Source organism: Sphaerulina musiva (assembly GCF_000320565.1).
Source record: "Sphaerulina musiva SO2202 unplaced genomic scaffold SEPMUscaffold_3, whole genome shotgun sequence".
Classification (NCBI taxonomy): domain Eukaryota; kingdom Fungi; phylum Ascomycota; class Dothideomycetes; order Mycosphaerellales; family Mycosphaerellaceae; genus Sphaerulina; species Sphaerulina musiva.
The window spans coordinates 1,380,294-1,394,795 of record NW_016017385.1 but is presented as its reverse complement, the minus strand read 5'-3'; the positions used below and the strand labels follow the sequence as shown (position 1 = coordinate 1,394,795).

Sequence of the window (14,502 nt, the reverse complement as noted above, 5' to 3'; positions counted from 1 at the left end):
CAAACACGGACACGCGGCACTCGGCTCCAGCAAATGGAACTCTCTTTCTTTTTTTCACTCGTAAAACTGTCTGCTCAGGTAATCAGCAAGCGTCAGGTAAGGTACATGTACCCTACCTACATGAGCTATATCGCTACTACCCTTTACTCGCAGCTCACTCCAATGTAAGTGGCGGCCTCCTCTCCTCTCCTCTCCATTCCATCTCTTTTCCTTTTCAGAGCACTCTTGCACCAGCCCGCTCTCTATCCCTCTCTATTTATCCCCAGCATGCAATCCATTCTGCAATTCAAGAGATTTAGGACCACGGTGCAAGCACAACTCGAGCGAGATCGTGAGAAAGCGGAGACTGGGAGACTGCATGGAGGACACAATGATGGCCCAGAGGCATTGACCTCACCACCACCACAACAACGACTGCCTGCTTCCTCGCTCGAGAGCAAGCAAGATGATCTCGACAGTGACGTTGAAAGAGGCGATCGCGCGACCAATCGAGACGATGGAGAGCCGAGGACGACGACGAAGGAAGAGTATGAAGAGCCGCCGGAAGTTCCAGGTACCGAGGATGATGAGGAGGACGACGACGACGTGGATTTTGAGCTTCGAGCAAATCGCACTTTATCACGAGTCAGCACGCAGCGGAGTGCTGGACATGCTCTGAGTACAGTCTTGACGGGAGTGGAAGTGCGGAGAAGAACGACGAGAGAGGGAGGCGATGGGAATGTGTTTGTGGTGGGATATGAAGGACCCAATGATCCCAATGATCCGCATAATTGGCCCATGTGGAAGCGCGTACGATGCACGATGCTGGTTGCATCGATCGGATGTGTGGTGGGAATTGCTAGTTCGATTGATAGCTCGGCTCTGTCGCCAGCTGCAGAAGAGTTTCACGTTGCGGAGGTGGTGGAGAGTATGGCTACGGGACTGTTCCTGGTCGGATTTGGGCTGGGAGCGCTCTTTGCAGGGCCGATCAGCGAGACAGTTGGTCGTAACCCGGTATACATCACCACACTGGCCATCTATATGATCTGGATCATGGCGTCTGCCCTCTCTCCAAACATTGGTGCTCAGCTCGCATTCCGCTTTCTAGCAGGTCTTTTTGGCTCCACTCCTCTCACTTGTGCTGGAGGCTCCATTTCCGATCTCTGGAATCCGCTGGAACGAGTCTTTGCATTCCCCGTCTTTGCAAATGCAGCCTTCACGGGCCCGCTTCTGGGCCCGGTGATGGGTGGGTACATTGTATCAACTGGTGTACTGGACTGGCGGTGGGTCGAATGGATCACTCTGATCATATCTGGACTCGTCCTCATTCTCGTGGTGCTCTTCCAGCCAGAGACGTATCCGCAAACACTGTTGAAGTGGAAAGCGCAACACCTTCGAGAGCTCACGGGAGATGACAGATATCGAGCTGCCATTGAAGTCCGCAGCGATTCTCTCTTCGTACGGCTCCGGAGAGCTTTGTATCGACCATTCCTGCTCACGTTCCAAGAACCCATCATCATTCTGCTGGCATTATACCTCACTGTCATCTACATCATCCTCTTCACTTTCCTCGACGGGTACACCTACATTTTCACCGATACCTACGGAATTTCTCCCGGACTCACGGGCGTCTGTTTCCTCGGCATCATCCTCGGCTTATGTGGCGCATCGGCTCTCGTGCCACTCATATACAAGTGGGCAAAGCGCGACCTCGCCAAGCTTCAAGCGCAAGGCGGCACTCGACTTCCCCCCGAATTTCGCCTATGGTTCTCCATGCTCGGCGGCTCGTTGGCGATTCCCGTCTCGATTTTCTGGATGGCATGGACCGCCTATCCTCACATTAGCATCTGGTCCCCGCTCGCCGCATCCGTGCTATTCGGCTACGGCATCCTGTGCGTCTTCATCACCTGCTACCAGTACATCATCGACTCTTACGAAACATTCGCGGCGAGTGCTCTCGCGTCGCTGACGCTGATTCGCTATGTGGCGGCGGGCGGCATGACGGTCGTGGGAGTTCCCTTTTACGAGAATTTGGGCACGCATTACACGCTCACGATCCTCGCGTGTATCTCGGTGCCGTTGGTGCCGGTGCCGTATGTGTTTTATAAATACGGCCCGTGGATTCGGTCGAAAAGTAAGTATGCGATTAATGAGACTACTACGACGATGGGGGGAAAGGGGTAGAAGGGAGATATATATATCGACAGCAAAGAACTCATGGAAGGGCTCGGTCATTTTTGAGCATGGGATTAGCATAAGGCGTTTTTACTTTCACTTTACAGACTGTAGAGTAGCAAGATTCATTCTATCTGCTTCAACTATTGTCTTTCACTCAACCGGCACCTCGTCGGCAAAAGGCAAATCCATACCATGTACTCCAACGAACTAACTTGGAAACTATGGAGAAATACGTAGTTGTACTCGCCGCCGCCCCACGAACAGGAAAGGCCCGACTGCGGGCCTTTTTGTACATCTACCTCCTGTTGTATTCACTCGAAACTCTAATCAATATTTGATTCACTTTTCCATGAAATGTAGAGAGAAAACCCTAGGAGGTAGGTACTAAGGTACATTAAGTTCCTTGGCTGCTGAAGACGTCAAGTGCAGAGACCTCACCTTGAGGTACTAAAATAACCCTTGTCGGGAACGTCACCTCTTTCCTTTCTTCTCACTTACCTTACCATCTTTCCGACAACAACCATTCTCACTTCCACCTCCTCCTCCACCAAAAGAAACCTCCGCCAGCAATCCAAACCCGACTTCCTCCTCCCTTCTCCCCGCCAGACACAGCACCAAGAAAAAGAAAAGAAAGAGAAAGAGAAAGAACAAAATGGTCTATACCCTCGTCGTCCACCTCCACGCCAAAGAAGGCGAAGAAAATCTCTCCAAACTCAAAGCTAAACTCGCAGAGGCGAGTCAGGTATATTCCAAGGATAAGGAGACTTTGGGATGGTATGTGATTTTGTGTGTGTGTGAAATATATATATAGTTGTTTGTTTTGAAAAAAAAAGACAGAAAAAATTTGGAAAGAAAGAGGGGAAGAAAATGTCAAGGTCGCTGTGGAAAAGAGTGCTGTGTTCTTGGACGGATTTTATTGCATTAGCTGATTGATTTGTTTTTTAAAAAACTATTAGGTTCGTTATGCAAGATCATATCGATCCGAGATCTTTCACGATTGTGGAGAGATATGCGCATGAGAGTTCGCAAAAGTATGTTCTTTCTTCCCTTCTTCTTCGTCTTCTTCTTTTCTTCTTCTTCACATTCGCAACAAGAGAGTTTTGACTAATGAGATTGATCTGATTTTCTGTCTGCATCTACCTAGGTACCATCTCGAGAACCCGTAAGTTTTTTTTTTCTCTCTCTCTCTGTCTCTACGCCAAATACATGGTACGCTACCTACCTTATCCACCCGCTAACTCTCAGCTTCGTAATGTATATAGATATTGGCAGACTTTCGACCCATACGTCAAACCTTTGCTCGACCGCGAAATGGATCTGCGTCGCTTCAACGAGCTGGATACTAGCAAGGAGGTTCGCGTCGTGACGGATGAGAGCGTTTGGGACAAGGTCAAGGAACATCAGACGTACTGAACGGAAGGTTGAATGGATTTGGCTACAGAAGGGTGCGCTGTGTCTCTGACGAACGCTGTGAGCCGGGGTTCTTTCTGCAGACTCCAAAAATCTCAGCGTATTGTCTCTTCCGTTGCACCTGCGAGTGCTGTCTTATGTAAGAACCTTCCTGCGTATTGTCTCTTACAATGCACCTGCGAGCGCTTTCGATGTAAGGAACTTCCGGCGGATTGTCTCTTACGTTGCACCTGTGAGCGCTGTTTATGTAAGAACCTTCCCGCGTATTGTCTCTTACAAGGCGCCTGCGAGCGCTGTTTTTGTAAGGAATTTCCGGCGTATTGCTTCTGACAATGCCCTTCGAACGTAGTCTCCATCGAGTATGCGCAGCCAATACCGTGAGGTCTCCTTTTATTTTTAAACCACCACAAATCGCATGCCTACGATCACTTCATCTTCCTCAAACTTTTCAGGTCTCGACTTGGCCACCTGCCGTTGGGGATGGTTCGCGGAGTAGCTAATGGCAGAGCCGAAGCACGATTCAGGAATGAGAAACCCGGCGATGGCTTCTTCGGGCGTTGGGTCATCGAGCCTGCCTGGATTGCGGCGAGTTGTTCGACGAGATGACTGAGGAATCAGAGGCGCAACCCTTGCTGCTCGGCCTGTCTTCTGCTCCACGGAGCTGCTGCTCTCGATTGCCAGTGGCGTGTCCCTGCGCTCGTCCAGATTTGGAGAGGAACATGCCTTGAGAAGCGCGACGAGTCTGCCATTGGGTGGCGCGCCGTATGCGATGGCCATGTCGGCTCGGGTTCGAATGCGCGAGCCTGTTGTACCTTCCTCGGGAACCACCTCCGCTGCTGCTGGCTTGGGAGAAGGGGGCGATTGCATGAACGCTGCTAGCAGATTCGAACTAGGAGTCCCGGGCTTGAATGGAATGACTTTCCTCTTTTTCTGGGCACGTGCAGGTGTCACTGGTTCCGCAGGATAGTCCTGCTGAAGGTGTCGTACCGCGGCTGCTCTGTTTTTGGCTGTCATCTTCTGAAGATCCAGAATTCTGTGCGTGAGAGACCTGTTCCCCCTCGCTGCGCCCCTCCGGTCCATGAAGTTCTCAATCACAGCATCTTTTCGCCACGCTATGCCATGGTTCTCTGCAAATTCTTTGGCAGCCTGCTCTGTCTCGGCCACTGTCCTTCGCGCTGCAGCCCTGGGAAGGTTGAGCTTGTCATTTGGCTTGCGTGGTCGCTGTCTCCTTACTGGAGGGCCTGCCGGAGACGTAGAGGGCGGAGCAGGTGCAGCATATGATCGCAGAGGCTCTGCAGGCTTTGCTCCTCGCCCACCTGCGAATGGGTTGTCGTCTGCCCTCGGTGACTTCGAGGCGTCAGGAGATGGTGGTTCCCCAAGCCACCCCTCTCCAGCACGCTCGCTAGCACCAGCAGACGACAATCCACGAACAGGCGAGCTTTGTGGCAGATCTGAGCTGGAGACCGCGCTGCGGAGATCGTGCTTCTTGCTCCTTGAGCGCTTTGACCGCGCCATGGATCCGCCAATTCCACTGTCTCTGACATCTGTCCCGGAAACGACGATGATATCCACGATACCCATATGGGCATGGTCCACCAGGCCTGCAGGGAGGGAAACGTCTGCGAGCGCGGCAAGGAAATCAGCGGCTGGTGGACGGCGCCCCCAGCGATCCAGCCCGCGTCGGCTCACTTCTTCCTTGAGTGCCAGAGAAGTGCCCAACCATCGGGTCTTGGCTGTCTGAGCACTCGAGGGTCGAGTCGCCGAAGGCTGATAAACCCATGGCATGTCGACCTGCTCATGGATTCGAGTGCCATTGGTGGTGTATGTGGCCTCTAGGCCTTCCTCTCTGTGCTTCACGAGATGGACATCGCACAGCGCGCCATTGAGATAAACTTCTATTTTAACTCTCTTGTTGGCGTCGTGTGTTGACTCGTTCGTACTCACCGAGAGACGTAGAGCTCGCGGTTCTCGTGGTGTTGATGAGTCAAATTGACTGTTTTCCTCCCTGGCTTCGGTCATCATGAAGGCAATGTCCTCGTGGTCCCCAATGTACTGTAGCAGGCCGTCCGCACCGCCATCAGTGCCACTTGTAAGACTGATAAGCTGGACGCCAGCTGCAAGCGCGTCTTCCACCGGCTGATCATCGCGTGCTCGCTCCTTGCCCGTTCGCAGGGTCGTCGTCTTCGAGAGGGGGGCATCCAGATCGGCAGTCGAAAGCGCTGCGCTCACTCCACGAGACCGGAAGTTCATCATGGTGTCGATATGTGTTGATGGTGATGTTCAGAACAGCAATGGTCGTTGTTTTGCAGCAGAGCGCAGTTTCGAGCTTTTGCGAGGAAGGCACGACGCGCGCGTCTCGTCGACTTTGATCTCGATTCACCCCTGCGGCTGTTCCCACCATCAAATGCAGCTTCAATTCACTTCAATGTTTCTAGGGAGAAGCCAAAGGGCAGAACACTATTATTACTCCGCCTGTCCGTCTGCACCATGTGGGAGCGAATCACCGTGGGAAATCCCTCTGGGGACACATATCGTCCCGGTCGACGGAACACACTGCCAGCTTCCTGTGCTGGCAGATTCCCATCCGTGTCATGTCCCTCTGCTGTGCTGCGTCTCCATCATGAGGGCCACGGCCGCACGGGGCCCCTTCCATTCATCCCCGTCCCTCTGTGATGATACCAATGGATGGCTGCTCCAAGCTGTCACCCAATTCAACCATTGTGGCGTCGTAGACTCGAGCAATCTTCAGATTGAAATCATCATCATCGTCATCGTCCAGCCCAGCCTTCTCGGCATTCTCCAAGACCAGCTCACCATCAGTGTCTGTGTCCATCCTGTCCTCTTCGAACTCCTCGGCTTCAGGCCGATCATCCTCCAACTCCCCCTTCTTGAAAGCCTCGACTACACTGATTCTCGTCCGCTCCGCTAGACTCCTTATCCTCACCTTTTCTGTCCCGCTCACCCCTCGCTCTCCAATGAAGCCAGGCAACCTCTCGCCAGTATCAAGATCTCGACCCTGTAGAAGGCTCGCAAACGCATGATCGAGCTTGCCGAGAGTCTGGAACAGACTTCTGGGCGTAGGTGGCATGGCTTGCACAACATTACCCACCAGCAACGCAAGGCTGATTAGATATGGCACTTGCAAGCTCGGCGTTCCACTGATCCAAATCACGTTCAGCAATTCCTCTATGTCTTTACACGCCTCTTTCATAGATGCATATCCTTTCACATCTCCCCACGTGTCCGCCTTGTCGCGGTCGATGTCTGACAGCTGGTCGGTTTGGGGCGATGTACGTTTGGCAAAACGGCGCTGGATGTGGAGAATCTGCTGATCAACGTAGCGTATGAAGGTGCTTTCTTTGCTGCCGCCAGGTCTGAGGGGCGATTCGCGTGGGTGGGGAAGGCGAGTCGCGGTATTCGAGGAGGTGGTCGAGGATGCTGGCGGCGACAGGATAAAACCACCGCCATCCATAGTTGCGGAGACGTTTGGACCTGGTCGACTACAAATGTATATAGTCGACTAGGTACGAATGTATGTAGTCGACTAGGTACGGATGTATGTAGTCGACTAGGTACAAATGTATGTAGTCGACTAGGTACGAATGTAAGAGATGTAGTGGACTAGGTACGAATGTATGTGGTCGACTACATATATAGACTCGATAGGATAAAAGTGAACGTGATCAAACATAGTTACGCAATAAGCAACACGTGCAGCATGCATGTGAAAGTGAAAATGACTCGGGGGTGGAAGCAAGGTGAGACGAGATGACGACAGCTGCACCTTCGGAACCTAGGGATTATTAATTTATTCCGGGTACAGGGCACGCACATGTTGCTTGACTGCGACAGCGCTTTTGGTCAGGTATCTTATCGAGCATATGGGTATCTTCAAAGCATTCATCAAATCGTTCACTCATGCCTGCATCGTATCATCATCGTTCCAGCGCGTTCCTCGTGTGTAGCGGCGCCAGCAGCCATGTCAAATCCACCTCTGCATCTGCTTGTCATAGCCAATCACGGCCATATCGATGTTCAGACTTCGCAACATCATGTCCATTGTGAAGGTCTAGAAAATGTCAGTCGTGTCAAAAGCGGTTCTCAGCCCAAGTCTTGCATGCTCACATCATCTTCCTTTCCATCTTCCTGCCACACCTTGTCTTTCACGCCTTGCCCTTCCACCGGCCGGTCAGGCTCATCCATAGCTTCCATGGCCTCTTGCTTCGCCTGCCGCTTCATCTTCTTGCGATACTCCTGCTCGGCCTCGGGGAGCTCTTCGCCCTCCGAGTCAAACTCGCAATCTGCGTCGTTGTCCACCACCTCGGGCTCTGCAAATCCTCCCATGCCATTGGCTCGCTCGTGCTTCTTCTTTTCCATCTCCCGCCATGCAGCGGCACCTCCCATTCGGCAGACTCTCTCCTTAACAGAGCCAAACAGTTCCTCTGCGACTGACTGTGATGCTAGACGCCATTTGTCCTTCAACTCCTCCAGATCAGCGTCCGTGGTGGAATTGGCAAGTACTTCTGCCTGCTTGAATGCGTCAAGTTCGTTCTGTACTCTTCGTATCTGTAACTCCAGCGCTGTGATGGCTTTCTGTGCCGCAAGCTCCTCCGGGTCTGTCTTCTTTTTCTTCTGCGTGGAAACTGTGGCTGAGTGTGACTTTCGAAGTGGTGTGACTGCAATCTTCGGCGTCTTGAAGGCAGGAGGATTATGTTTGGCAACAGGATATTCGGCGTGGACCGTGTGCGCAAGAGTGCTGGGGATGTAGGCAGGCGATGTTGGGTTAATATTGCTCGAGATGTCCTTCAGCGGACTCTCCGTTGGCAGCTGAGCAGGATTCTTAGACCTCATCGGCGAAACGAACGGCTTTTTCAGCTTAGCAGTCGCATCATTCAGCCTGCGCCGCTTGAATGATAGAGGCGACGACATTCTGCGGGCATGTTGGTGTTGGTGTTGGTGAAGAGTGTGAACGCGTGGAAGGACCGGTTGGAGGCAGGAAGACGCGTTCAGCGCGTTCGGCCTTCTTGGCACAAACTTCACTAAGTAGGTACAGCATCGAATAGGTATTGTACAGGTATGCTACATGATGCCTCCAAATCCCCTCTCGTATCGTCTGATTCTCAACATGCGATATAGCTGCTCAAGTGCCAAAATGCTTGAGCAGTAGACGCCTACCGTGTCTTGTGAAAAAGAATTTATCGCTCATTATCACGGGACCACCAGAGTGGCCCCTCTCAACATCATACATGACTACTGACTCTCAGCGCCATTGCACCAGCAATAGCGGTGTTCTCCAGGTGATTCAGTAGCCTCTCGCTTTAGCGGTGGGATCTTGGTAGTGCTGAGTGTAAGCAGTCTGCCAGTCGCAATCGAAAGTGTCCTTCGACTCCCTGAGGTACATCGCGGCAGCCATGATATTGTCTCCCGGCATGTAACGATTCTTGAGATTGACGTTCTTGTCCATCATTCGACCCCAGGCAACGTGGTCCATTTGTGTCAGAGCCCCATAGACGAGAGGGTGGCCTTTGGATTCAACCCAGATCATGGTGACGATAATGTCTTCCGGCACGCCAGTCTCGGCGCACGCAGCCTGAATATGGTCACCATACACAGTCCTTATGTTTTCTTCCGTTAGATCCATCGAACCAGACAGCGGGTAGTTCGCCTTCATCTGAGTCAGGGCGGCATGGGCAGACGGCTCTTGGGTGAGTTGGTCCAGATTGGGAAACGCAGACTCCGGATCCGCTTGAATGTTTGCTTGCTTGTACATGGCATCAACGAGTGGGAGCACCGTCGATATCGCTTCTTGCTGCTTCAGCCCGGCGACCTCGTTAGTGATCATACCGCACCATTGTAGCTGCATGCTCTCGGTAAATGCTGGTGGCGCCTGTACATCGTACTCGCAGGAGCTTGATCGAGGCATTGGAGCAGCGAGTACACAAGGCAACGCCGCGAACGCGGTGGCGAAGTAGAGCATCCGTGATAGAATCATCATGATTGTAAGGATTGGGCAGTCGCTGGGAGAGTCTTGGAATTGCTACTTGTGCGGTGCTTGATCGTCGCAGAACAGGCGTAAAAGGCAGGCCGTCAAGGCAAGGAATGAGTGGTCGCTGGAAAGCTGTAAAGGAGTGTGGGCAGCGGTCCTCTCAAAGGACTGCTTGCGAGGGCTGCAAAAAAATGAGAGAAATGGAGTTGGTGTAGTTAGTGAGTGTATGCGGTTGGTGAGGGCGAAATGCCAGCAGTTATGCTTCCCTGAACTCTACAGAGTGTGCCGTTTCACACTAGACGAGCCCTCCTTTTCATCATCGCCAAGTAAGGCATTTTCGGAACTTAGTTTGGCATGAAGTGACATGGTATATGGACATCCGACGATTCAACGTCCTTTATTCATGATGGCTACCCTGAACTTCCAAGCAGTCCCAAAAGAATCACTCGATGTACAGCGAGAATATGGCAGAGCCTGCGCATGTAAGTAAGGCATATCCGGGTATGATGTATCCAGTGGGACTGGGATGTGCCCTTATATTATGTCTAGCTGGGAGATTCCCTCGTTAGGCCACTTTCGGGGCACAGGCGAGCGCGCCCTCTTGTAGCCGGCGGGTTGCGACAGCATCATGGTATCCGCGGACGGACGCTCTTGAGGCGCGGGGTATCACTAGGTTTCTTGTCTCCTGTGGTTGGAATTTCTTGCCCTTGCACACGCTGAGCTTGGCATCGATGTCAATAAGGACAAGGTAGGTATTGTTTGTGCCTGAGTATGCACCTGGTATGTCGTCAAAACCTCGCTCGATTCTTGTTCCTCGCGTCAGCGAAGACTCCTACGCCCTCATGCCAGGCTCATGCTTCCTGCTGTGTTCAGCGGGAGATAATAGTGAAGACCGTCGATGAAGTGACTGTTCGCATGTTCAGGAGTCCAGGAAGATTGTGCCGAGAAAAATAGGGAGACGGAACCTGAGGCCCGCAGGTCAACAAACAGGGGAGGGGGTGGTGTTGACCCTTTGATCTTGGCGGTACAAATTTCGCCTCCTTCGCCACCTCACTTTGACCACCTACACCTACCTCCAAGGCATACTTGTAGTACATAGTAAACTATGGCTATCGTCTCTTTTGTTCCCTACTATTGTACCTGCGAGCGACGCATGATTTGCAGAGTGAAGTAAATGAACATCATGTGATAGACAGGTTGGCCAAATACTGGTACCTGTATGCATCATTTGAGCGTGCTCATGGAAATGGACTTCCAAGGCATGTACACTAGTGAGACGAGAGCAACAACATCCATCCATTGTCGTATCGATTGCGGTTCCCATCTTCTCGAAAGACGTGCCTTCTATGTCAAGATCCGGTAGGGAGAGAGAGGGAGAGAGAGGGAGAGAGAGAGAGCCGCTCTGTCCTCCTCGACACACCCTTTAAGGTACCTACACTTGTTTGTTATTCGCATTCTCATTCTACTTGCTATGCCTTGATCAAGCACTGCCGCTGAGACGGGATGGCGTATGTATTACCGCTCGCGCAGCACAGTCCTTTCGTGGTTCGCTCAGGCCATGATACACCGGACCGGTCTTCTTGCTCTGCTGCGAGCATCATATCGAATGGCACAGTCCAACGCCATCCAGATCGCAGCATCTCCACGAACTCATTCTCCTCTACCGGCCCGATCTTCTCGCCGCCTTTGCGCCGCCACGCTACTACGGATAGTATCTGCACGCCATCAGCACGATCAACGTCGACTATCAATCTGGGTCTTACGAAGCTTCGCGATGGCGTGTCAAGCCAGAAGAGGCGTTCTGCCTCGCAACGAACCAGTCTCACATCGTCTGTCATGAGCAGAAGATGGAGGTCCCGATCGCTGTTCGAATCCGAACCAGTCCCGCTCACGTTGGTCAACGTGGCTGAACACAGTCATAAGGGCATCGACGGTGGCATGAGGTCGCCCAGGACCAGTCTAGATGTTCCGTTGCCAGACTCTGATTCTGACCAAGATCAACTAGAAGGCGTGAATCCTGAGCTCCATGAAGAAGAAGCATTGGGAACGGCCATCGTGGAGGCTGCAGCTTCTCTGAGAACTCCAGAGGTTGGGAAACAGTCGCACCAGGGCCCGATCTTCAGTCGTTGGGTTGATAAACTACGAAAGCAACGTCATCCGCCACCACACTGCGTATCTGCTCGCCAAGAAAGATGGACACTGGATGATTTCGATTGCGATCCCCTGCCATCACGATCAAGGTCTGCTCGAGGTAAAGGGCGATACACGGCAGGTCATCATAAGTCCGACTCTCAAAATTCTTCCTTGCGCTTCATCACGTCAATCAGGTCGGCAACAGCCACTGTGGCAAGTACGAGCATCGCCACAATATCGCGGCGGACTACAAAATGGCGAAGAGGACAGCAGCGGAGCAGTATCATCTCAGGTTCGGATCCTCGCCCTTCAGTCGATAGCGTACGCTCAGTCATCGACGAAGCAGCGAGGCAGCGGTCGCGCAAAAGAAGGGATAAGCTGGAAGAGCTCATTCGGACCGAGGAAAGCTATGTTGCAGATATCAAAGCACTGTCCAACGTAAGCGTGTCCGATTGACCATACCTTTGTCATGCTCATTCGAAGGAAAACAGGCATACTTCACTGTCCTCGGCCACCAGTCGACAACGACTAGTTTTGCACGGCGTACGGTGCAGAAGATCATTGCAGATATCTTGCACCTTCACGATGACATTCTCGGTGAGCTGCACCACGCAGTTCCGTTTTCCGAGTACGATCAAGTCATCGCTAGTGCTCCGCAGTCCATTCCCGCTAGATCGCATAACAGATGGCACAGCGTAGATGTCGTGCCTACCCGGTCGACTCCTGGTCATACTGTGCTTGCGACAATTCGCCAGGGCAGGCGTTCGCTCAACATCAGCCGATCGACAGAAGACGAGCAGGTCATTCTACAATGCAGTCCACAGATCGTGAACGCCGTTAGCCGAGTCTTTTCAAGACATGTATACGCTCCTCTCTGCTCATGCTCCTGACTGTCGTGCTAAATTACTGTGTAATAGCTCGGCCGATTCAAAGCTTACGAAGAGTATGGCCTTAATTACGAACTTATACAGCGCGACATTGACGAGATCACGCGCTCTATACCCACGATTCTCGAGTACGACAAGGGATGCGAAGCTCTTTCGGCCTATGTGGGTACACTGAATAGCCGAGCTGCAAACCACAAGCGGGCGATGACTGTCAAAGACCTCCTGATCAAGGTGAGCCATAGGTGCTTTCATGAGTGCGCATCTCCGCTCACTCAGACTCTCTGTAGCCTATTCAGCGCATCCCTCGATACGAATTATTATTCGAGGACCTCCGAAAACTTACCCCAGTTTGTGATGATCCTGTCGCATATGCCTCCATTAGTGAATTGCAGGAGCAGCTGAAGACTATATGCACTCGCACGGATGCCGCCAAAGACAACCCAATGCGGGCCCAGAGACTGGAGGCCACAACTCTGATTGGAAACCGCCTGTCATGCTCTGGTCAATTGCCCAAATCCATATTCCTGCAGCTGCTCGGCCAGGTAGTGTTGTGCGGCTGTCTCCACATCGCATATCGCGGCAAAGATCAAATCGGGGGTTGCTATGTCATCTGCGTGCTGTTCGAAGCCACTTTGTTACTGGCGGTGGAAGATGACGATCAGTCAATGTACAGCATCCTGGCTGCCGTCCCGTTGGCAAATGCCACGATACAGGAGCCCGACAATCACAAAGGGTTGCAATGCCATACTGCACATCACTCATGGAAGGTCGTCTTTGAACATGGCGCGAAGATGTACGAAATCATTCTTACGGCCTGCTCAGCAGTGGAGGCAGATGTGTGGCGCACAGCCATAGGATCTAGCATTGAAACAAGTTCGCGAGCAGTTGCAGAGGGCAGGGCCAATGTCTTGGAACTGCAGTCTCCTCTGACAACGGCAATGAAGAGTGTTGGGAAGGCTTTTGGCAAACCAGGGAGCTTCGTCCGACGCATGTCAGTACATCGCTCCGCAACAGTAGGGCCGACTACAGACCTCAACCAGGTCATTATCAAGAACACCCAGGCAGTGAAGGAGGTCCAGGATAACCACTCCCAGGATTCGCTGCAGATCCCGCGCTCACAGTCACTGGCGACGCCAAGCCATGTTCACACATTGGCTCCTCGTCGCGCAGAGAGGTACCGCCTCGAGGCCGTGCTGTCCGACGTGTGGTCAAAGGACATGCTTCCCTATCCCGGTATGATGCGCCGATCGGACCCCATTCGAGCAGGGGCCAATCATGTCATCCGCAAATTTAGCATGGCGAGCATCACCAGCAATTTCTCGTATTCGAAGAGAACGCCAAGCTACACCAGCGTCAGTTCCTGGCGTAAGGAGGATGTTCCGCCTTCGCGAGCAGCCAAGAGCAGCCGTCGTGACAGCTTCACTACCGCCAGCTCTCGTAGCACCAGACCACTGCCACATCCCGTCAGTTTCCATACAGCCCCAGACGCATTCTTGCCTGCAGACTTTGAGCTGCAGGATCCAGCGAAGACGAAGAAGAGATCGGCATTGCGCACGTTCACATTGACCATGGAGCGACCTTTTAGCCCATTGCTCAGCAACGAGAACAAGCAATCGTCGCTCCGCAGAGCCCAAAGCGTCCGAGATGACAACAGTCCCCCAGCGCCCTCGCCTGTTCCGCCCTCGTTGAATCGAGCTGCCAAAAAGCAGGAGCCGTCTGTGTACAGCATCGCCCCCGAGCGTGCCAGGACTCCAGCATTGTCGCAGCGAAAAGAGACACTGATGCCAAAGTCCGGCAACGAGTTGCCTGTCAAGACGCCTCGCAAAAGCAAGAGTAGGATGTTCCGAAGCCTCTTCCGATAGAACGAGCGAGATTGGATACATGTTCCCGTCGAGGTCGTGTGCTTCCCGTTCATCTCCTTGAGGCTTG

At 52.6% G+C, this 14,502-nt stretch overlaps 6 protein-coding genes across 6 annotated transcripts; 2 read left to right on the top strand and 4 right to left on the bottom strand.

Moving 5' to 3' along the window:
• Positions 1–267: 267 nt before the first annotated feature.
• Positions 268–7,178, top strand: SEPMUDRAFT_132091 (MFS general substrate transporter; the record flags this gene model as incomplete). Its single annotated transcript, XM_016902471.1, has 2 exons — positions 268–2,072; positions 3,420–7,178. The coding sequence occupies 2 exons, from the start codon at positions 268–270 to the stop codon at positions 3,568–3,570; spliced, it is 1,956 nt and encodes a 651-aa protein (XP_016762550.1). The 3' UTR covers positions 3,571–7,178.
• SEPMUDRAFT_124597 (uncharacterized protein) lies at positions 2,683–7,178 on the bottom strand. Its single transcript, XM_016901925.1, has 4 exons — positions 3,420–7,178; positions 3,302–3,319; positions 3,114–3,188; positions 2,683–2,931 (listed from the first exon to the last, which is right to left on the bottom strand). The coding sequence occupies exon 1, from the start codon at positions 5,818–5,820 to the stop codon at positions 3,964–3,966; it is 1,857 nt and encodes a 618-aa protein (XP_016762551.1). The 5' UTR covers positions 5,821–7,178; the 3' UTR covers positions 2,683–2,931; positions 3,114–3,188; positions 3,302–3,319; positions 3,420–3,963.
• Positions 6,221–7,039, bottom strand: SEPMUDRAFT_41344 (uncharacterized protein; the record flags this gene model as incomplete). Its single annotated transcript, XM_016908825.1, has 1 exon — positions 6,221–7,039. One exon carries the CDS (start codon positions 7,037–7,039, stop codon positions 6,221–6,223), a length of 819 nt encoding a protein of 272 aa, XP_016762552.1.
• A 313-nt stretch (positions 7,179–7,491) lies between the features above and the next one.
• Positions 7,492–8,525, bottom strand: SEPMUDRAFT_148141 (uncharacterized protein). The gene is made up of 2 exons (XM_016904732.1): positions 7,693–8,525; positions 7,492–7,636 (listed from the first exon to the last, which is right to left on the bottom strand). The coding sequence occupies exons 1-2, from the start codon at positions 8,494–8,496 to the stop codon at positions 7,550–7,552; spliced, it is 891 nt and encodes a 296-aa protein (XP_016762549.1). The 5' UTR covers positions 8,497–8,525; the 3' UTR covers positions 7,492–7,549.
• Positions 8,526–8,869: 344 nt separating this feature from the next.
• SEPMUDRAFT_39986 (uncharacterized protein) lies at positions 8,870–9,490 on the bottom strand (the record flags this gene model as incomplete). The annotated part of the gene is made up of 1 exon (XM_016908766.1): positions 8,870–9,490. The coding sequence occupies one exon, from the start codon at positions 9,488–9,490 to the stop codon at positions 8,870–8,872; it is 621 nt and encodes a 206-aa protein (XP_016762548.1).
• A 2,001-nt stretch (positions 9,491–11,491) lies between these two features.
• SEPMUDRAFT_40214 (Dbl homology domain-containing protein) lies at positions 11,492–14,435 on the top strand (the record flags this gene model as incomplete). Its single annotated transcript, XM_016908776.1, has 4 exons — positions 11,492–12,124; positions 12,178–12,546; positions 12,604–12,804; positions 12,861–14,435. 4 exons carry the CDS (start codon positions 11,492–11,494, stop codon positions 14,433–14,435), a joined length of 2,778 nt encoding a protein of 925 aa, XP_016762547.1.
• Between the last annotated feature and the right edge of the window lie 67 nt (positions 14,436–14,502).